At 42.6% G+C, this 23449-nt stretch overlaps 2 protein-coding genes across 2 annotated transcripts in view; both read right to left on the bottom strand.

Moving 5' to 3' along the window:
* Nucleotides 1-1271: 1271 nt before the first annotated feature.
* Nucleotides 1272-3176, bottom strand: LOC311037344 (dual specificity tyrosine-phosphorylation-regulated kinase 2-like; the record flags this gene model as incomplete). Its single annotated transcript, XM_084046471.1, has 1 exon — nt 1272-3176. The coding sequence occupies one exon, from the start codon at nt 3174-3176 to the stop codon at nt 1272-1274; it is 1905 nt and encodes a 634-aa protein (XP_083902597.1).
* A 15126-nt stretch (nt 3177-18302) lies between these two features.
* The window catches only part of LOC311037343 (antigen WC1.1-like), a gene marked incomplete at its 3' end in the record, with an annotated part of 78206 nt that continues 73059 nt past the window's right edge, over nt 18303-23449 (bottom strand). Inside the window, exons 13-18 of the mRNA XM_084046470.1 lie at nt 22997-23092; nt 19929-20058; nt 18885-19054; nt 18711-18817; nt 18517-18614; nt 18303-18369 (exon numbers count right to left, since the gene is read on the bottom strand). Of these exons, the coding sequence (XP_083902596.1) occupies nt 18303-18369; nt 18517-18614; nt 18711-18817; nt 18885-19054; nt 19929-20058; nt 22997-23092 (668 nt within the window). The remainder of the gene's footprint in view (nt 18370-18516; nt 18615-18710; nt 18818-18884; nt 19055-19928; nt 20059-22996; nt 23093-23449) is intronic.

Here is a 23449-nt window from a genome sequence, read left to right as displayed (position 1 = left end):
AGACTCGACGTTGATACTACGCCACACAAGGAAATATAAAAAATTTCAGCTATCAGATCCCTAAAGAATGTAAAAGGACCTAACTCAGTGCAGAGCTGTACGCCTGGAACTTGCAACTGAACTGCTTCAGACACTCTTCACATGCAATGGGAAGAAAATCAGAGGAATGGACAAAAGGTGTAATTGTAATGATTAAGAAATACTGAATATAAAAAATATAATGGAATATAATACACAAGATTTGACCCCAAAAAAAGAAAAGAATAAAAAAAATGCATGCTTTATTGTGAGCTTAAAGAAGTAGTGGTTCAACCAAAAGAATGACTTGTTTTCTATCAACTACACACCCCATGAAGCATTGAATTCATGGCGATCTTTTTAATTTTTGTCGCATTTCTAAGCCAATAATTTGATTACTGGCAGAAATATGCTAATGTATCCGGTAGGAGACTCAAAGGAGTCACTTTGAGTCTCCTACCGGAGAGACTGCCGCTCATCAAATTATTGGCTTAGGAATGCGACAAAAACAAAAAAAAACTCCATGAATTCAACGCTTGATGGGGTGTGTAATTGATAGAAAATACGCAATTTTTGGGGTGAACTACTCCTTTAAGTCTTTACAGATTGAAGACATTTGACATGGCAGTTGGTCATTGTTCGGGGCTGATAAGCGGCCTGACGAAAAAAACGTTTCTGTTTCTCTGTAGCGTCACTTTGTGTCAACGCAGGTTTTTAGCCTGACCGTAGCGGCACAAAGATTACGTTTTGCTGGGATGGTGCATGTCCTTAAGCTCTGCTCAAACACCTTACGGAGTACGAGTCCTGCAGGGATGTATGTCCCCATGGTACGCTCAGCCGAGTGCACTGCCCCCTGGAGGGCTCGCTGGTCCCGAGAGTGACCCTATAACTATTCCTGTACCAAAGGTCAGAATGCGCTGAATAGAGTAGCAGAGTAGAAGGATTTCAGGTGTCTGACAAGTGTGTGATGTACACTGGGGTAGCCTACTGCTCACCCTCCACAATGGTGTCTATTTGATCGTGAGCTATTGGAATATCAATATCAACAAAGAACTAGACTGTTACTGTTCCTGGAGAAACAAGTGTGGACTCGATCTAAAAAAAAATGACAGATTATGGTCTGCGAGCAAGGGCAAAGTGCCCTTGCTCATTCTATGCATGGTTCGAGGCTAACAATGATAACATTGTTACTTCTTTAACCAATAGAGGGTTCAACATAAGAAAACACAGAGGTCACAGATGTGCTGCTGCTGTCATCTGTCCCCAGTTGTTTTTTGGCGTTTGTCGGTTTCCTCCACACCTTCATCACGGCGACGTTTATTCATTGAGCAGGAAGGACGTATCGTGGGTAATGTATCGGTACACTCTTCATCCCGACCTGAGGAGGTGACCTGTGGCTTGAAGCAGGAGGTGCTGTGGTGCTCTGGGAACCTTTTCACCGTGGGGGCCCCTGGGCTCTTGTCGGCCACGGGCAGGGGATTGGGCAGTCGGCGGTACAGGGGTGCCAAGGGCTTGCCTGCCAGCCAGGGGTGCTCGAGGGCTTGGCTGGGTTTGAGGCGCTCCGAGGGGTCCCAGTCCAGGCACTTCTTTATGAAGTCAATAAAGGTGGAGTCCTCACAGCCCTTGAGAGCAGCGCTCCACTCCTTACTCCCTGGAGGGCCTCTCATCTTGCCCAGGCGGGAGCAGGACCCGGTCAGTACGGTTTTCCCCGTGGACAGCGTACTGACGCTGCAGTAGCGTGGGTGGCGGTGGGGGTGGATGAAGTTCTTTGTCCGCTTGGCCTGCTCCAGGACCTTCTGCGGAGGCATGCCCAGCAACTCCATGACACAGGCCAGCTGGTCGCCTTCGTCCTCGCCGGGGAACAGAGGGTAACCCGTCAGCAGCTCGGCCAGGATGCAGCCGAAGCTCCACATGTCGATGGGCAGGCCGTAGCGCGAGCCAAGGATCACCTCCGGGGCACGGTAGAAACGAGACTGGATGTAAGCCGTTTGGAACAGATTACATCCAAGCTGTTCGAAACAGCTGGAGCCAAAGTCAATTACTTTGATGCAGCTGCGTCCCTCCTGCTCGAGCTGGATGTTATCGGGTTTGAGGTCACAATGGATGATCCCGTGACTGCTCAGCGCAGCCAGACACTGCAGGATGGAGTGGGCGTACTTCCTGACCACCGGCAGGCTGAAGCCCTTGGACTTGTTCTTCTTGATGAGCTCGTTCAGGTTCATGCTCAGCAGCTCGAACGTCATGCAGATGTGGTTGCGGAACATGAAGGTCTCCAGCATGTGCACCACGTTCATGGTGCCGTTGAGGTCCTGCTTGCGCAGGTACTCCAGGATGCGGATCTCCTCCTGTGCCTGCCGGTGGAAGTACTTCATGTTGCGAACCATCTTCAGGGCCACGTGCTGCTGCAGCTTGTGGTCGAACACCTTGGCCACCTGGCTGAAGCTGCCCTTGCCGATCACCTTGAGGAACTCGTAGCGGTAGGCCAGATGGTCCTGCGGGACGTGGATGTAGTGAGCGTCTTCGTCGTCATAGCCGCAGTTCTTTCCGCCAGCGACGGTGGGCCTCTTCTTGGCGTTGATGCCCAGGAAGTAGATGTCTGGGTAAGAGTGGATCTCCGTCTGCTCCAGGGCGGTCAGCTGGGAGCCGAACTGCCTCAGAGCCTGCTCGGGAGTCAAAGGTTTGACGTACAGCTTGAGGCCCATGTGCGTGCTGCTGCTCCCGCCTCCGTTCCCAGTTCCTTGGGGCGCAGACGAGTAACTGGAGGCCTGGATTAACTGTGGACAGCTCATGCTGTCCACACTGCACTCCTTGGAAAGGCCGGATACGGGGGTGGGTTTATCCAGTGCCTGACAAGTTGTCCAGTCGAGTGTATGACCGGTGGTCCATTTGTTCTTGGTCGTCTTCAGCTGACTACCTTGTTCCGTCACTTGATCCCTCGTCACGCCTTTGTTCTCCACCGCCGCGTGCTTAGGCTCGGGGGGCTGCCCCGGCGGACTTTTGGCATCCGCGTCTTCTTTGAGGATGTGGTCCGTCTTCATGTACGAGTCATCGTATAGTCCTTTTATGTTTGTCTTGATAATGCTCTCCGAGTTGACCTTTGGTTTAAACGTGCTATTCAAATAGGCAATTGCTTTGCCTTGCCTTACCTTGAGACCCATCGTAATTGGCCACGTCGTTCTTTTATACTTTACAGCTCTGCGGTACCGTCTGACGAATATCAATGAGCTCCCTCTTTCCTTTTAGTTTAGCTGAATGGGCTCCTCCCAAACAGCAGCTTGTGTCAACATAAGCTAACTCGATCCTCTTATCTCAACCGAATGCACTAAATTGTCTACGATGTGTCATGTGGAACTGAAATGAACTGCGCTGTGCACGCTTATAATGGCGGTGTGACGTCAGATGTGGTTCTGACCTTGCATTGTGATTGGCTGAGAGGCACTGTCATCCAACTAGATCTTCAGTTGAATGACAGTGTTCTGCACACCTAGATTTTCAGGCCACTTTGGTCTGACAAAGTTTACAGTAGTTTCCATATATGGGCATGTTACGTTTGTAATGTGACGACACACACACACACACACACACACACACACACACACACACACACACACACACACACACACACACACACACACACAACTATAGGGCGTAGTATTGGCGGCCATTTTGTGGTGCCACAGACCTTTTGTATTTCCCATAGAGATTTCCAAAAATATTTATATACATTATTCTAAGCCTGGAACCAAGCCATCCATGCTCCTGGTGAATCGTGACCGTAAAACATGTGATTCTGTGTCAAAAATATGTTAAAACCACAAAAAAAGGTTAGGCCATTTATCAAATGATATAGTATAACAATTTTTTTATTGTCATGATTCACCAGGGGCCTGGATGGCTTAGTTCCAGACTTAAAATAATTTATATAAATATTTTCTAGCCAGAATTCAGTGAACATGTTTCATTGCCCCCTAATATGAGTCCTAATATGACAACAATAGAGTATAGGCTCTGTAATGTAACGATTCACTCAACTCACGATACGAATCACGATACTAGGTTCATGATACAATTTTTCACAATTTTTTAAACACAATTTTATTTTCCAGACAAAGAAAAACTAACGGAGAGCTCTAGTTCTATTTTCTTTGGTCTGGATGACGAACAGCCATCCAGGTCGTGTATCACATTGATTCAAATTGCAATTTAAATTGTCACCAGTTTTAATCGATTTACGATTTATCGTTACGTAACAGCTTGAATCACATTGGTACACAACAATACAACACAACATGTCAACTATAGAACAACAGCTTGAATCACATACACAACATACAACACAATCAGCAACAGCAGCAGCAAAGCGGGGAAAAAACTAAAACAGGTTCCTACCATGAGATGTCTTCTTCTTGACTTCATCAGTGGTGTGATGACCAGGGTCTAAGTAACTTTGGATCTCATTGACTCAACTCATTGTAGACCCCCCTCGCTCTAGGTCATCCTCAGACGAGGCCTCCAGTGGCGTCTCCAGTCATCTCCATCGTCCATACGTTTGGCTAGCAGCTGGCCAGTACCTTCCTCCCCTGCATCTTTCTTTAGCAAGTCCATGTAGGAAGGTAGGTAGGTGTGGGACGCCCAGTGGTGGAATGTAACAAAGTACATGTACTCGAGTACTCTACTTAAGTAAAATGTTGAGGTATTTGTACTTTACTTAAGTATTTCCAATTTCCAATATTATTGCTTTTACTCCACTACATCTCAGAGGACAAATATTGTACTTTTACTGTAATTATTTGAAAACTTTAGTTGCTAGTTACTTTGCAGATATAAATTATTACGTTATAAAACATACATTAACCACTTATTTCCTATTTCATACATAGGCTATTTGAAAATAGCCGATCTACAAGCTCACAACGCGTCGCATCGCGACGCGTTGTCAGCTTGTAGATCAGCTATTTTCAAACATTTCAGTACTTTTAAGTATATCTTGAAGCCAATACTTTTGTACTTTTACTCAAGTAACATGTTGAACACAGGCCTTATACTTGTAACAAGAGTATTTTTGTATAATGGTATTGCTACTTTTACTTAAGTAAAATATCTGAGTTCTTCTTCCACCAGCTGGTCTGGGGTCTGGAGTAGGTTGGGAGGGACACCATAAGCCTTGAGAAAGAGAGAAAGAGAGACAGAGAGAAAGAGAGAAAGAGAGACAGACAGAAAGTTATACTTGCTCCAATATCAAGTTACCAATGATGGTTTAATTTACTGACACATTAACACCAAGTGGTGTGAAATATTGCATCTTATATCCAATCATTTCTCTATAGAGCAAACATTCAGCGAAAACAGCCGATCTACAAGCCCACAACCTGATATATACACAACCGTTATGAGCTTGTATACTCGGCAAAGACATTGGGTGTTTATGTAGAAAAGGTGCAGACCATGTGTTCACCTTATTCGTGGCCCTTCTCCAGGGCGGCACCATTGCCCTTTTTACTGCTCACTTCCGCCCTAATAGGCTGCAGGTGTGATGCAGGTAATCAATGTGTTGCCAGATTTTGCAAGAGAAACAAGCGGGCAGCGGCCAGGTCTATGAAAACAAGCCCAATAGAAGAAGAACTATAGCCTTTCCTATAGGAGTTCCTCCCCCCGGCTATTTTAAAGTAGATCTACAAGCTCACAACGAGTCACATCGCAACATGTTGTGAGCTTGTAGATCTGCTGTTTTAAAAATATATATATTGGGGGAAAAAGTAAAACAGATGAATGTATTTATTTTTTTAAACACCCCCATACAACACAAATGTTATATGGGGTTCCCTGGCAAAAAAATATTTTCAGATGGGGGTCCGCAGACAAATACATTGATTAATTAAGTAATCTGGGGGTCCTTACCACGACAAAATGTGGGAACCACAGGTTTAAAAAACAAGCCCAAAGTTGCTGATTATAAGCAGACAGGCCATGGCAACACTGGGAAACAGGAAACCCCTTATGGTGGCGGCCCCATCCCCCCCTGCCCGCCGTGGGCGCCAGGCATAAGGTGACCCCGGTCAACAGTGCAGAGTTTAAGTGGTTAAAAGCAAGAGATTTTTTTTTATACATACAGTGTGATTATGATTACCCCCCCCCCCCCCCCCATCACTTCTACCAATGATATAAGTAGTCATTTCAAACAGTTAACATTCCCGCCGTCACAATTCAAACATTATACTATACACAAATAATATGAACTTGGCAGTGAAGACAAACAGGATTCACAATTCCAGATTTTTATTGATACTGTACGTCTTGCACATATAAGAGTAAATATCATTTTGTTTGGGTTCTTCACACATTTTAACAATAAACAGTGAAAGAAAAAAATGGAAGAATAAAAATGCATGTGCAAAAAAAGTGAATGGTTCTATAATTTACATTTTAGAATGTCAAACTGTTCCAAATATTTTCTGGGCAATCTAATTGTATTTGGACCATTGAGTGTTAACTTCATAGCAGGAGTCTTGTCACAGCTCCTGTTGCTTTCATTCAATAACTGTTCCACTATACTATTCTCTTTCTAGCTGGTTCAGCAATACCATTGATGTGGTCTATAAGTGTAACATGCCTGTACATAGAATATGACCCTTCAAGAACAGCATCTTTGTCAGAGTGGACAACTACTGTATAAGAAGGGTATGAAATTGGTGTTCTGGGTCAGAAAATTGTCAACACTTCACCCTGACTTGATAATAATATTTTCCATAATAGTTCCTACTTCTAAGTGGCCCATGTCTTCACAAGCACAATTACACATTTTAAAACAACAATGTTGACATATCTTCCAATTCAAAACATTATCAAACAAAGGCTATGAATCAGATTAAACAAAGTTGAAATCATCCAAATTGTTGCAAGACAAATTCAAAGACAATTTCTAAACAAATGAAGGCTGAAACGCACACATAATCATCAAATTATAATTGTGTTTTAGCCCACGAGCCCTGGAAAACGGATGGAATGCTACATACCATTAGTAATTTTCCACACTTTTTTCTCAGGCTCCCGAGGTCTTCTTCGCCTCCTCGCTGGTGGGGCAGAGCGATGGCTTCTCAACCATTTTGTGACAAACATCCTTGGCTTGAAAAGACTTTCAGGGGGCCCATTGACACAAATCATCATCAAATGATTTAACAACAACAACATTATCCTGCAACCCCTTTCAACCCCCGCCATATACTCTTCAAGTGCCTGCTTTTCACAAGCACTGTAGAGATCATGGAAGTTCTCCATGAATGCTTTGAACTGGTTGATTGACTGAACCTCATCCACAGCATCAGATACAGCCGGTTCTAAGCGGTGGTTCACGCAGTGACGTGTGAAAACGTTGGGGTACCTTGCAGTCAGCCTCGCCGCCACACCACAGTTCTTGCCCAACATGCCACTGGCACTGGCTCCGCCACAAACCAAGGACACCCAGTTCTTTTGAAGCCACTCTTCACTGAAGCCTGCAGTGTCCAAACAGTTCAACAGAGCTTCCTCTATGTCCACTGCGCTTCGGCTTTCCAGCTCAACCAGCTCCAGAAACGCAAAATCAGGAGTGGTTTCGTCTACTGTGACTTTCACGTTGACAAACATGGCGCGTTTGTGGCCGAGAGGTTCAGCCTCATCAATGAAAACAGACAACTTGCTTGAAGAACTCACAATGGCGTTAGCAATTGCTTTCTGCATCTCGGTTGCTATGTGTTTGATGATTCCTGTGGCGCTGTACCGAGTGCCCACTTTGATACCGCTACTTTCGTGATAGTCAAGGAGATCCTCATAGTGAGTGAGTGACCAGTTCGTCTTAGCAAGATGGTATGCTGTTCTGAAAACAAAATCTGTCTCAGCTAACTCCGTCTCTGAGACAGCATGCGTTTCAGCTGACACAGTCTCTGACACAACATGCGTCTCAGCTAACTTTGTCTCTGAAACAGCAGCTCTCATCACACCCCCCAGCAGATTGCATCCAGCCTTTACAGCGATCTCCTGGGCTATTCCGTGTGCCCTGGACTGCCGATGTTTTTTAATCCTGTTCCTCAAGCTGGCCAGAACGGTTTCTCTGTTTCCATTTGAGCTCGAGGAGACCCCGAACGAAGCCCACACCTGAGATGTGGACACTTTTCCTTCTGTGAGGACGCCTGTTGATTTGGTTTGGCTGCAAAGGGCACAACCTGGAAGTAAACAAAAAACACAACTTATTAACATCATCATACATGCTGTTTTTTGTATTAAAATTGTCAACAGCATCTGCCGAACAAGACCAAAATCTGCTAAAAAGTATTTAACAACCTGAACCCTATAGCACAACTATTCTGCATTTCATAGTTTGGTGAAAATAGCCAATTTACCAGATAAAAACACGACTCAATATGACAAACTGTGAGCTTGTAGGTCAGCAATTTTCTGCAAAGAGATTTGGTGTAGACTATAGAGGTCAAAACGGAGGGGACCAAGTATAGACCCATGCGTGAAGGACCCCGGTCAGCAAACTCTTAACAATCTTTGCACAATGGCAAACCACTGCATGAAAAGGAGACGAAAGGAGACAATGTTCCACTCTTTCAATAGCTCTACTTATCTGACAATTATTATCAAACAGTTATTATTTGCAGTATCATTTACATCATTGATTTAATTTGTTTATATCTGGTTTGTGTTTTGACTGATGTTTACCTAATTTTCCGTCTCTCCACTCCAACCAAGGATGTCTGCTTTTAAAATCCATAGCCTGAGTCTCGGTCCAGGCGGCAGGCCAGGGGCAAATCTGCTGATCTACAAGGAACAAGGAGATATACAAGGAGATCAAAACATTAAAGGGTTGCATTACTAAAGCAGTGGTTTTTCACTTTCCCATTGACAATATTGTCTTAGCTATAATAGTAATGAGATTCAATTTGTTCAGTTATACAATGTATATCATTTGTACAAGTTCTCTAGATATATAGCTAACTTCAGTTGACAGTGAATGTAATTCAATACACACACCATCAATCCTTCTGTTACATTTACACGTGATAACTTGTTTACAATATTCACTTACCAGGTAAAACACTGACATCCGGCTGGATTTCTCTGCCATCAGAGAGTACTGGTTCTGGTGCAGAACTGCCATCAGACGGCACTGGCTTTGTGGTGAAACTCCCAAAGAGCTTGGTCTGGACAAACATCTTCTTTCTCGGTGGTTGACTCATAGTGTTATAGCTGTAGCCTGTAGTGATGACACAAGCACTGTCCTGTGTTGTTTATATACTGTGTGTGGGGACGTCGTTGAAGACCTTAGTATGCGAAGCAGGTGGGTGTGGTCTCGTCTATTGTTATCATTAAGTATCTGTCCTACACACTGCAAGGGGGGGGGGTCATTTAGAGGTGGACAAAGTACTCAACACCCCAGTACTTGAGTCAAAGTAGGCTCTAGATACTCCTGGTCTAAGTATGTTTTATTGAATATCAATGCAAATCAATTGTTTTCACAATTCATTTACAGAGCCTTGTAACTCTCTGAAAGCCACACACAAGTATAGTGTACTGGCTACATGGTGACTATACAAACATTAGTAAACTCTATATGTTCTGCTTTTTCCACAATGATTTCATTGTGTTATGTACAGCACTGCAAATTTGACATGTTCCTTCACTCCCATGTAGTAGTTTCTGTGTTTATATTATGTCATCGCTGTCCGGTAGAAAGTAGAAACCTTTTATAGATCTGGAAAAAATAACCTATATGTTCAATTGGCTCTATGCACAGCCACCATATTGGAGAGAAATTGGGCCTCTTCCTTACTTCCTTCACAGGTGTTACCAATGAAGGCTCTGTTCCATTATGGTCAAACAGAGTCAGGGTGCTGATTTTGTGCATGTTGGCTCACTGGAAACACTCTGCTAGACCAGTGGGTCTCAAAGTGTGGTCCAGGGACCCTCATGGTTCCTTGAGGGGGTTCCAAATGGCTCCTTGCGGGTGTGTAACTCTGAGAGTGTACAAATGGAACCGCAAGGGTCCATTTGGTTCCATTTGTAAACTCTCAGAGTTATGGGGGTCCTTGAAATCAAAAAGTTTGAGAACCACTGTGCTACATGAAATGGAACAGAGCCTTCACTAGTATCATTTGTATCACCTGTGAAGGAAGTAGGGAAGGGGCCCAATTTCTTTCCAATATGGCCGCTGTGCATAGAGCCCATCCAGTGTAGTTATAGATCACAATCTCTTAACCCATTAAGACCTGAGGCCAATTCTACAAAATGTCTTCTAAAACAGAAAGTGGTGCTCACACCTTTTTATCTCAAGGACCCCCAAAATTATGTATTTGGCCACGGACCCCCATCTCAAAATATTTCGCTCCAGGGACCCCCCAGAAGCGAAGATTTAAATAAAACATGTTTGCTTCAAAAACATTATATTCAAAGATTTGCACTTTTTTTTTCTTCAAAAATAGCAGATCTACAAGCTTGCGTGTGAGCTTGTATATCTGCTATTTTTTGAATAGCCAACCAAAGTGCTATATGTATATAGCTAAAATCTCAAATGACAGGTGCTTTCCCAGTTTTAATTACCTTTTAGGGTTACCTTTCGTTGGTTAAAATGTTTATAAAACCCTCGACCCATAATATGGGATTATTTAACAACAGAGCTAGAACTAATGCACTTTCAATGGAGGGTTGAGGAAAAGGTCTTCAATAATTGTCATACGTGGTGTGTGAGAAAGAATTACAGCTCAATGGTACACCTATAGAACGGTTACATGGCGGCTTCACCCTAACCCTAACCGCACGCGGAAGCCACTAGTCGGAGTGGCGAGATGTCGGCGTGGAAGACTGTTACCCTATAGAACAAGAAATGACCAACGAGCCACCATCCATTCCATACACACTGTTCCTTACAGGCAAAACAATGACTTGCTGTTAATGTCAATGAGCCATCAGTATGCACTGCTCTACTGACTGAATTACACATGAATGGTAAAGATATAGACCCATCAATGACCAAAACACTGTGTTTACACTTGAATAGCCTTACATTGCTCAGAAATAAATGATCATACAACAACATACATGTAGGCAGTGAGAGAGTCGTTCTGACATGTTCTCCCTAATGGTTAAGTATCATCATTGACTGTTCTCACCTTAGAACAGGAGTATCCAAACCTTCATATTTAAAAATATTAAAATACCGTCGACTGCTTCTGCTGTCATACTGTAGTGTGTACAGTACCATACTACCGTTGGACCATAACAAAAGCCACATACAAATGCTTCACACTGCAACAATTGTATTTATAATATAGTGCCGTATAGTCATTTGTTAGGAGTGTAGCCAAGTGCAGCCTATGTGTTGGGGGTCACAATTTTCCCCTCATAATATGGGGTTGTGGTATAAAAGAAGTTTGAGAACCCCTGGCCTACACCAAACAAAGGCCAACAGTAGTATTAGCCATACAACAAGGACAAAGCATGGCATTAAACAAGGCTATTCAGTGCAACACAACACATGGCTGATCTCTGGCCTACCATGAGTTCTCCTTCATCCTGCCTGAGAGGCAGATCTCCATCATGTGCAGCAGAGTCAAAATGTCTCTCTACTGGGAGGATCTAGACATTTATAACTTCCTGATCATGTGACTTGGTCAGGTGCAGTGGATGCACCATTCACCATGGATTCCCACATAAACTTGACTTTATCCACTTGAATTTAGCATCTCAATGTATCCTGAGCTTGCAGATTGGCTATTTTCTGTCAAAATATGAGCACAAATAGGACCTATCCTTAGGGTACTCCAGTCAACTAAGTATATAGAGTGTAAGGGGTTAAAGTCCATATTAAAATGCTGCCATCAAAGCTGAAACTTAAATTGGGTTACATTACAAATACATCTTGCTTTCCCTTTTTAATTAATTGTTGAAGCAATCTTTTGGACAATGAGGATGTTATTTATGGACGGGAGACCATGCAGTTTCACTCTCAAACCACTCAGTAAGATTCATCAAGAGATAGTTATGAAATCACCTTCAGTATGAAAAAAAAAAATCTGTTTTTATTTATTTACAAAGCTATTTTATAAAAGCCCCCTCCTGTCTCTCAGCCTTAAAGGTATAGTTCACCCAAGGTATAGTTGACCAGTAGGCAGTGGTTCCGGTACCGCTGCCGGGCATCAAATTATTGGCTTAAATGCTATTAACTCAGATACAGATTCAATCACAGCAAACTGAAGACCATGGACAATCTCCATATGATATGATAATTGGAAAGAATAATGAAACATCTTGTATTTTGTTACACAGTGTTTAACTTTAGATAATATGCAGAGATTGTTTATTAGAGCCAGAGTATGTATTCCTGTTGTTTAAAGAACAGCCACTAGGTGACAGTGTCAGTTGAACCAGTGAGCCATCCTGTGTTCCCTATGATGTCATCTGGTTGTAGTCAGTGGTGGAAAGTAACGAAGAACATGTACTCAAGTACTGTACTTAAGTACAATTTTGAGGTTTTTGTTTTTGTACTTTACTTGAGTATTTCCAATTTCCAATACTTTTACTACTACTCCACTGTGCATCTCAGAGGCAAATATTGTACTTTTACTCCACTACAGTTATTTGAAAACTTTCGTTACTAGTTACTTTTTAGATTTTGATTATTATTACAACACATACAGTAAGCCCTATATTTAGGCCATTTGAAAATAGCCGATCTACAAGCAGCGGCTATTTTCATGAGATTTGAAATGGGACATTCTGTATAATGACACTTTCTACTTTTAGTACTTTAAGTACATTTTGATACCAATACTTTTGCACTTTTACTCAGGCGCTGTAGTGTCTGATATCCAGAATGTTAACATACAAACACTAGGAGACAGAACTGCTTTGTCCTCTATTGGCTTGTCCGCCTAATAATCAGGTAACACCTGTGTGCCTTTAATCACACACATATTCAAAAATAGCAGATCAGAAAGCTGCAGTCTCTGTGCTGCTTAGTGTGTGAATGGGCAGCATGTGTTGCCATCAGGGGCTCAGCCATGGGTGGGAGAAAGCTGAACCACCCAATCGAATTTGCAAAAACAAAAAAATCAGGCCAAAATAAGAATTAAATACCATAACCCTGACAACTAACCCCGAAATAAAGTAACAAAAAAACGCCAAACGGGTCAGGGACACATGCACGAGCGCGCTCCTGTCTAGGCCCAGCCTATACTAGCGTTCTGGCCGCGCCACTGGTTGCCGTGTGTGTGTGTGTGTGTGTGTGTGTGTGTGTGTGTGTGTGTGTGTGTGTGTGTGTGTGTGTGTGTGTGTGTGTGTGTGTGTGTGTGTGTGTGAGAGAGCAGAGCAGTGGCTTTTTACTTATCTCATCATCAGGTGGTTTCTCAGTAAATTCACACCTTTCTTCTGACTGGAAACAAACATGCGTCACTTCATGTGCTTCTGAAATGGGAAACTCCACACAAACCACAGTAAATGCAGCTTCCAACTGCAAGAAAGGGTCACGCCACAGAGGGCAGATCTCCGCCAGGCTTGGTGGTCTACCCAGGGCTGTGTAATGTTGCTTATCCACAGCATAGTAAATCAGCTCTATAGCCTGATTTTGTTCTTTTTGCATTATAGACCAAATTAACCCTACACTAACCATGGGTGAATTTCACCCGAAGAATTGTGGGTCCTTTAGTTAGTTAGTTAGTTCATTTATTGTCCACGTGTGGACACTTGTCTTCGGTCTCAGTAAACAGTAAAAAAAAAAAAACAGTTACAACAACAGCAACAACACACAATTATTTTCTCATGGCAAAAAAGAAAGTACAGGACAACAGTGGCAAATACAAAGGAAAAAACAACAAATCTAGCGAGACATTGTATCATTTAGTGCCTTAATGGCATTAGGGATGAAGGAATTTTTAACAATGTTACGGTTACGGTTAGTTTTTGGTACTTTGTACCGTCTACCAGAGAGACTTTGGTATCTTCAGGATGCTCACTGATGTCATAGAAGGTAGGTTTCCCTGCCCCCCCATCCCTGTGTTTTTCTACAGGCAGGTCTTCGGGTGAATTTCACCCAACGTTAGTGATAGAGGGTACAACTAAATCCCATACTCCCACAATGGTCAGCTGATGCAATTAGACTGTGCCTTCACTGGACAAGGCTCATGTCCCAGGAATGGATGGACCAAAGGAGATGTTACCAGCCCCATTACATTTTTTTAAAGGAATATGTTTTTAACAATACTCACATTTTTCACATATTTTGTATACACAGATTTTTATAGGGTCCCCCCATGATGTTTTTTCTTTTGTGAAATTTCATTTTGAAATATTAAAGAATAGTACCTCAATTTGTTATGTTTTGTTGTACTTTAACACATTCACTGCCAGCATATTTACCTTATTTTGACAATCCACTGAGACCCACGGAAGCCACGATGTGGACACGGATGTAAACAAAAGCTGTCTGGGGGGAGTGGGGGAGTCTATCCACCCTTCTGGATCTCTTCTATGTTATCGGCAGTTAAATATGTCTCATTTAGGGGGTAAATTCACTGTCCATGTAAATTCAGTTTTCTTTCTTTAAAAAAAAAGTATAGTGAAAACAGACGATCTACAAGTTTAACATGTTTATTATAAAAACATGTAAACGTATTTCAATAACAACTACATTTTAATGAAGATATAAGACTTTAATTAAAAAGGATACATTTATAAATGGTACATATAATAGCCTACTAATATTGGTACAAATAATAACTTGTAATATATTGAATGTACAGTAAGGAATACATCATGGAAATAGCAACAACACTGTCAAATAAATTCCAACATGAAGAAATTAAACTAAACTGCTAATAATATTTACAAACACATCAGGGCTTTGACAAAAAGAAAGTCTTTGCTTTTCTAATCCAGTAACATATCATCGTAATCCAACTCATAGAAAACCAATTATAACCATAGTTTAAAAATCCATCTAAAATCCATGGCAGTCGGCAGTGAGTTACTGCAGTCTGTCATGGTTTGAGTCAAACTCTTGAAAAAAATTGAAACTTTGTCACAAGATAAAACAGATAATTAACAGATAGTTAATTCTTAGTTATATCTCAATTTACTACTCTCAAGTTACTGCACTGTGGCTTTGTAGAGAAGTGTACTTCTCATACAGAATTTACAATGCCATGCATACTATAGCATGTCCTAAAAAATATATAATCTTAATCTTCATAAATGCCAGGAATCTATGTACGTATGTACGTATGTACGTCTGTAATCCACGTATCTCGAGAAACGTTCCACCGAACGACTTCAAATTGGCAACACACGTTGCAGATGATCCAAGAGAGTGCCGTGCCCGGTGTCGAGTCGGTCGGATAGGTTGTCCAGAGCCGCCAGAAAAAGGCTCTGGCCAGGCTCTGTCTGTGGTCCAAATGAGCCAATTGATTGCCATGGCAACCCCAGTCTAATATACTGCTCAAAAAAATAAAGGGAGTAGCTAATGTGTGTCTTTATCATCGATCGAAAGGGCCGTCACTGACATGTGACTGACATATTTAATACAACATGTCACAAACACAAAGTGACGTGTTGTAAGCTTGTAGATCAGCTATTTCTGCTATTTTTGGAAAAATTATAAAAATGTATGAACATTTTTCAACATGAAAGGTTTATGATGATCATAAAAAAAACAGTTAGGCGATTATGTTATACTTGTGACAGATCTATGGATGGATGGAGGGCATCTCAAAGAGGCGATCAGGAGAGGACAATGCTTCAACTCTAATGTCCTCCCTAAGCCCTCCAGCCCTGCTCCCTCACACATAAGGACTCCAAATGATATAAAAGGAATGGGACATACAGCACTTTAGATGAGTCCTTCATTCATGACACTTAACATCACTTTAAAAACTCGTCCTGTCCTTATTTACAGTCAGAGTTGAAGGCTGTGATTGTTGCTTATTATATTTAGGTTATTCTGTTTGTTTTCATTAGTATTTAGATTAGGAATTGTAATATTATTCATTAAAAAAAGTTGTATTTCCAAATTCTGTGCATAATGTACTGCTCATTTATCATCTCATGTCCATTATTTTTTGTAAATATATCTCTTCCCTTCCATCTCCCTTCGAGAACGGGGAGAAAGGTAATGTTTGTTTACATTAACCGCAATGCAAACCAAAATTAAAGCAAAAAGTTAAACACAGTAACAACCAAAAATACATAAAACACAACCAGTATTGAACACCCTATTACTTTCAGTCTCCTCATAAGCGGTTGTAGGGGGTCTCCAGGTTGGGGGTCATCTTGGACCTCAGCTGTGATGTCAGGGTGTGTGTCCACATCATCATACTCCTCCTGTGGATCCTCTACCTCATAGATCACTGCACCTGTACACACACACACACACACACACACACACACACACACACACACACACACACACACACACACACACACACACACACACACACACACACACACACACACACACACACACACACACACACACGACACGTAAATTATATATACAATAATTCAGTTTCTTTCTTCTTCTTTTAGACAATGCCCAACATTGTATTGTATTATTTCAATCTTATCATTAGAAATATTCTAATTTAGGGGGCCAAGCACATAGTGCGTAGGCAACCTTTTTGTATTTGTCTGCCACTTTTTTGCAGTTCTGGCTTAACCGTAACTGTTAAACAAAACACAACCTTTGGCCAAAGGGTGGCGCTATAGCACTCAAAAATGAAAACTTTGACCATTAGGTTCCTTTTCTGTCATTTTCAGTAGTTTGAAAAACACTTGTCCAATTGTTTTTTAACAATCTACGTGAAACATTATAGGCCTACACACAATAATAAACATGTTTTTAATATTGCACTTTAGATTTGAAACAACACTTCTAAAAGAAAGAAGTCAACTTAAAAAAAAACAAAAAAACATGGGGCAAAGAAACCTAGGGGGTAAAATCAGAATAGCTGACCAAATCCTTTATTAAAAAGGAAAGTCCTCTCTTAAAAGCATCAACAGACTGTAGAGCTCTTAGCTGGTCCGGGAGTGAGTTCCACAGTGGAGGGGAAGGAAGCTGAACAGAAGGCCCGGTCGCCCAATCTATGGACAATTATCTAAAATCCCAGTTGAAGAGAACGTAAGTGAACAAATTAACGTGAACCAATGAATATTGTAGCGGGCATGGCTTCATAAAAAACAGCTGTGCATGGCCTTCTTTTCACAATTCTGGGTTTGCAGTAGCTTAGTAGGTAGAGTGTCTACCGGTCAGTTAGAAGGTCCCCAGTTCGAGCCTTGACTTCTCCAGGCATTATTTAAATTACAGCACAGACATCATGACCTTATTAATTAATGTGTGTCTATTTCATGTTGTGAATGAAATGGCAATTTGACAGTATTTAATTTCTGTATTCTGTCATATTTCCTATAGTGAAACAGGGGCGCCGCGCTAGGCGCATGAAAGAAGGCAACAATTTATGTTCATCAGCCGCCTTAAACAGGGCAGCCTTGGGTGAATGGGTAACAGAAGGTCGAAGGTCAAAATGCTAAAATTAAGGAAACACAGCCACAACTGTGCACATTTTGATCTATGTAAGAACATTAAGACATTTAAAGCCTTAATATAAACTGTTCCCTTGGATTCCTTGGATCACTATGCAACTTATGTGGCCCTGTTTGTGCCAGATCACATTTTCCACCATTTTGAGCTTTCTTCAAAACACACTTTTTGCCAAGGAAGAATCTCCACCAAATTTGTTACTAATTTGTTACTAATTTTTGTTTTGGACAAAAGTGTGTGTTTTGTCCAAAACGCACACTAAATTGGTACAGTTATAGTTGATATGAGTTATAATTAGTAGTTATAATTATTATGAGTATTATGATAATTATCATCATTATCTTGCCACATTAATTGACAAGCACACTCTTGGAGTGTACACGAGTGTATGGGGCCAGTCTCCAAGCAGACATATGAGCAGCAGCAGCAGTATGGGTTCATGCCAGGGAAAAGCACAACAGATGCATTGTTTGCCCTGAGAATGTTGATGGAGAAGTATAGAGAAGGACAAAAGGAGCTACACTGTGTATTTGTAGACCTAGAAAAGGCATACGATAGGGTACCAAGAGAGGAGCTGTGGCACTGAGGAAGTCAGGAGTGGCAGAAAAGTATGTGACAGTAGTACAGGACATGTATGAGGGTAGTGAGACGGTGGTGAAGTGTGCAGTGGGAGTGACAGAGGGTTTCAAGGTCGGGGTGGGATTGCATCAAGGGTCGGCCCTCAGCCCATGATGTTTGCAGACGACATCGCAATCTGTAGTGAGAGCAGGGAGCAGGTAGAAGAAAATCTAGAGAAGTGGAGACATGCACTGGAGAGAAGAGGGATGAGAGTGAGCAGGAGCAAGACAGAGTACATGTGTGTAAATGGGAGGGAGGAAGGAGGGGGGGTGAAGATGCAGGGAGTGGAGGTACCGGAAGTGCACAAGTTTAAATACTTGGGGTCAACGGTGCAGAGTAGTGGAGATTGTGGCAGGGAGGTGAAGAAGAGAGTGCAGGCGGGGTGGTGCGGGTGGAGGAGGATGACTGGGGTGATCTGTGACAGAATGGTACCAGCGAGAGTGAAGGGAAGGGTCTATAGCAGTGTCGTGAGACCAGCCATGCTGTATGGACTAGAGACTGTGGCACTGACCAGCAGGCAGGTGACGGAGCTGGAGGTGGCAGAGATGAAAATGCTGCGCTTCTCTCTGGGAGTGACGAGGGTGGACAAGATCAGGAATGAGTACACAAGGGGAAGCGCTGGGACAGAAAGTGAGAGGCAAGACTGAGGTGGTATGGACATATGAGGAGAAGGGAAGGGGAGTACATTGGGAGGAGGATGCTGGAGATGGAGCTGCCAGGAAAGAGGAGGAAGGGAAGGCCGAAGAGAAGGTACATGGATGCGTGAAGGAGGACATGAAGGCAGTGGGCGTGACAGAGGAGGATGCAGAGGACCGAGCCAGATGGAAGCGAATGATCCGACCGCTGTGGCAACCCCTGACGGGAGCAGCCGAAAGACAAAGAAGAAGAAGACTGACCACGCAGGGAAGGGGGAGAGAGAGAGACGGGGGGAGAGAGAGAGAGAGAGACGGAGGAGGAAAGCGACAGAGAGAGAGAGAGAGAGGGGGGAGGGAGACGAGACTAAACTTTTCTCTCTCTATCACAATGCAGGAGGAGTCTGTGTGTGTGTGTGTGTGTGTGTGTGTGTGTGTGTGTGTGTGTGTGTGTGTGTGTGTGTGTGTGTGGCTATATTATGACAGAGTGTGGCCAGCTTTACCAAGAACGTGTGCGCAAACGCGGAGAGAGAGAGATACGCACAGGGGGAGAGAGACAGAGCAAGAGAGGCGGAGGAGGAGAGCTACAGAGAAAGGAAGGGGGAGGGGGAGAGAGAGACAGTGGGTACATCCACACATGTCCGTTCGCGTCCGTCAAGTTGCCGTACGGACGGCCGGAAGTCCCATCCACTCCCATGTTAAAAAAAAAACGGAACAGTACAGTTTTTTTTTTAACATGGGAGTGGATGGGACTTCCGGCCGCCCGTACGGCAACTTGACGGACGCGAACGGACATGTGTGGATGTACCCAGAGAGAAAAAAGCGTGCATGCCAGTGTTGCCATGTACACTAATTATAAGCGACTTGCCCTACTTTTCACAGCGCTCTCAGCAGTGTTGCCATGTCCGAAAATTATAAGCGCCTTTGGCCAACTTTAGGTCTCTCTAACACTGTGAGGTGGCTGTCAACTGGATCTGACTGCGATGCGAAGTGGGCGCTACGTCACGCTAGATGTGAGAGCCGCAGCGGCTTGAACTTCTAGTCATTATAATTATCTTTATCATTATTATACATAAAGGTGTAGCAGTGGCTCCAACTTTCCTGCATGTTGAGTGTTGGTGTGGTGAGGTTGTGGGTTGAGGACCACGGTCACTTCCCCCTCATGGATGACATCATGAGACAAGGAGGAAGTACTTCCTGCATCGTTCAGAGTCTCTGACCTGCATCCTGCTTTCAACATGACAAGAGAAGCAGAGAACCAGAAACAACTACATTTATCCACACACTGTTAGTTTTATCCTAGCCTGCCGCTTCAAACGACAAAATACTGTATAATATAAACTATGTATATAAACTAAATGATCAAGAAATTGGCAAAATCTAAACATATCATCCAACATCTAAATAGATTAAGGGCTGGTTGCATCACATCACATACATTGATAGATGCTGTTACTGTCTTTGGTTACTTCAAACATCTAATTGTCTCCGCCAGGCCGAAGGCATGGCGAGAGAGTATGTTTTACGCAGTGTCCGTCCGTCCGTGTGTGTGTCCACTCTGTGTGTTAGCAGCTAATCTCCGACAACGTTGTCCCGCTCACTCCGACACTGTGCACACACTCTCCCTGGATGCCAATTCAGAACCTCTGCCCCAAATTTTTAACATAGCCCTGTTATAGCGCCACCAGGAGGCCTATTTGTGCAAAACCCATTTACTCCTACAGATTTTATCCAAACGTCATGCAAATCGGTACGCATTATCTCTATAGTCATGTGATCAACACGGATCTGTCCGATTTTCCATATTCCATCCTCATTGGCTAAGGTTGGCTTCGCAGGATTGGTCCGTTTTGAACAAAATACCTCAAATCATGAACGCAGCTTGCGATTTCCGTGAAATTTCACACGCACATTCCCACTAGGCCGAGGAAGAAATGGCACCCTTTTCACATTGGCCTGTTGTAGCGCCACCAGCAGGTCTAATCTTAGCAAAACACATTTTTGGAACAAAAGCCTCAAATCATGAATGCAGTGTCTGATTGCTGTGAAAAGCCTAAGAAGAAATGACACCCCTTGTTGTCATTGTTATTGTAGCGCCACCAGGAGGCCACAATAACGTACCTGACCTGGCGGAGACCTGTGCTCCGAGGAGCACTTTTTCTAGTTTTTTTTCATTTGATTTGTTTCCTTTGCTTGACAAATGTGCATAATGTTATTTAAATAGCCTGTTATTTAGACAGATGCTGTAGGTTTATTGTTTACCTGATATCATATAGTTTCTTTGATGCACTACATTGTTCTCTCTGAACTCTACTTATGTGATTATTTACCTTGACATTGTTGACTGTAGTTCATGCTTACTCTGGTTACTCTGATTACTCTCAAAAAAAGCCCTGTATAATACAGTGATATAGCCTGATTATCAGCCTGAAGCTGCGTGGAGCTTCAGTCTGACATTGGCTGCAGTGTCCGCGATTACCAGGGGGCAGTGGCGTAACTGAGGGGTAGCAAGTGATGTGGTGCGGGGGGGCCACCAGCAGGGGGGGCCCCACCTGCGCTGATACAAATATTTTTACAGCTAAAAAAGTTGATTTATATTGGTCAAATAGAACCGAATTAGACCCGAATTAGACCCGAATTAGACCCGAAACGCGCGCAGGTTGTGCGTGTGCACGTACGTGAAACTCCCGCGCGGAGGCCCCGCGATTCTGCGTTTCAAATTTCCCTAAACCAATCACAAGAGATCCACGGATCCGCCTACATCTGACGTCATCGCACAGCTTGTTTTAGCAGATATTCACTGATTGGCTTGTCGTTAGACCACTCCCACCTCCGACTCTGATTTGACAGGTTTTTCTTCTACCGTGAAAAGCCATTGGCTCACATTATGACACCAGACCAAGAGGAGCAGTCCACTCAGAGAGTGGGCAGGGTCTATGGTCTGGAACCAGGCTAACAGTGATACTGTGTTATACAGTGATACTGTATTATACAGTACAGTGGTGCTATACAGTGATACTGTGTTATACAGTGATACTGTATTATACAGTACAGTGGTGTTATACAGTGATACTGTATTATACAGTACAGTGGTGTTATACAGTGATACTGTATTATACAGTACAGTGGTATTGTACATAATGTGTATCACTGTCTGATGACAATGTAAATATCACTCACCAAGTTGATCCAATACTTTCATTTCATTTGTAGTGATGCCAATCTCCTCATATTCAACACCTTCATCCTCAGATTTTCGTACTAGATTAACACAGTTAGAAAACTACTGGTGAAAAAAAAACATGTTTACTGTACATCATGCAGTATTACTGAACTTCATTATTATTAATATTATTATTATGTAGGATCAAAATGTCTACACACGCACGCATGCATGCACGCACGCACCCTTGCACACACACACACACAGTTTATATAAAAGATAATTTCCTATGACTACAACGACGTTCATAGAATACATTAATATAACATTACTCACAGTTGCTGGTCTGGCCTGGAATCAAACCTGGACCAATCAGGGCCTCCGGCTCCACAGGCATGCTCTCTAATGATTCTGCTATGACCGCTGTAAATGTACAGATGTACCTTGACATTACTGTTGACTGCAGTTCATGCTTACTCTGATTACTCTGATTACTCTGGTTACTCTCAAAAAAGCGCTGTTATACAGTGATACTGTATTATACAGTACAGTGCTATTATACAGTCAGTGAGACAGAGTTAGATAATGAATGTGTATCACTGTCTGATGAGAATGTAAATATATAACACTCACCAAGACTTTCATTTCATTTAACTCATTAAGGCCTGAGGTTCCGATTCTACAAAATGTCTTCTAAATCCTAACAATTGTCAGAAAAACTCATGTTGCTATAATATCAGTGGTTCTCAAACTTTTTCATGTCAAGGACCCCCGAAATTATATGTATTTGGCCGCCGACCCCAATCTGAAAGTTTGTTGTTCCAGGGACCCCCCAGAAGCAAAGATTTGAGTTAAAAATCTTTGCTTTAAAAATAGCAGATCTACAAGCTCATAGTGCGGCCCTCGGTGATGCGCTATTTTTGAATAGCCAAAGTATAAAATAATAATTTTAAGTTGTTACACTGATGCATTCCTGGTCTTAATGGGTTAAATATCACTCACCAAGTTGATCCAAGACTTTCATTTCATTTGCAGTGATGCCAATCTCCTCATATTCAACACCTTCATCCTCTTTGTCTTGTTGTGAAGATGTTCTTACTAAATGGCAACACAGATAGAAAACTACTGGTGCAAGATGTCAAAGACAGGAGAAAAACATACAATGTATTCACTGTTGTAGTCTACGTTGTACTTATACTTGTCAAAGCAGAGCATTATCATCATTACTACTATATGATAGTAACACGCGCACACACACACACACACACACACACACACACACACACACACACACACACACACACACACACACACACACACACACACACACAGTATAATGCATTGCTGCTGTTCAACAAAAATAAGATAAAACAAATGAAAAATATTTGCATTTCAATTTGCATTACTAAAAACAACATGATACTCTGTGTCATACATGAGTAAAATCAGGCTGTG

The sequence above is a fragment of the Gymnoscopelus microlampas genome (assembly GCF_963454915.1).
Source record: "Gymnoscopelus microlampas genome assembly, chromosome: 21".
Lineage (NCBI taxonomy): Eukaryota > Metazoa > Chordata > Actinopteri > Myctophiformes > Myctophidae > Gymnoscopelus > Gymnoscopelus microlampas.
This window is presented reverse-complemented; position numbering and strand designations above follow the sequence as displayed.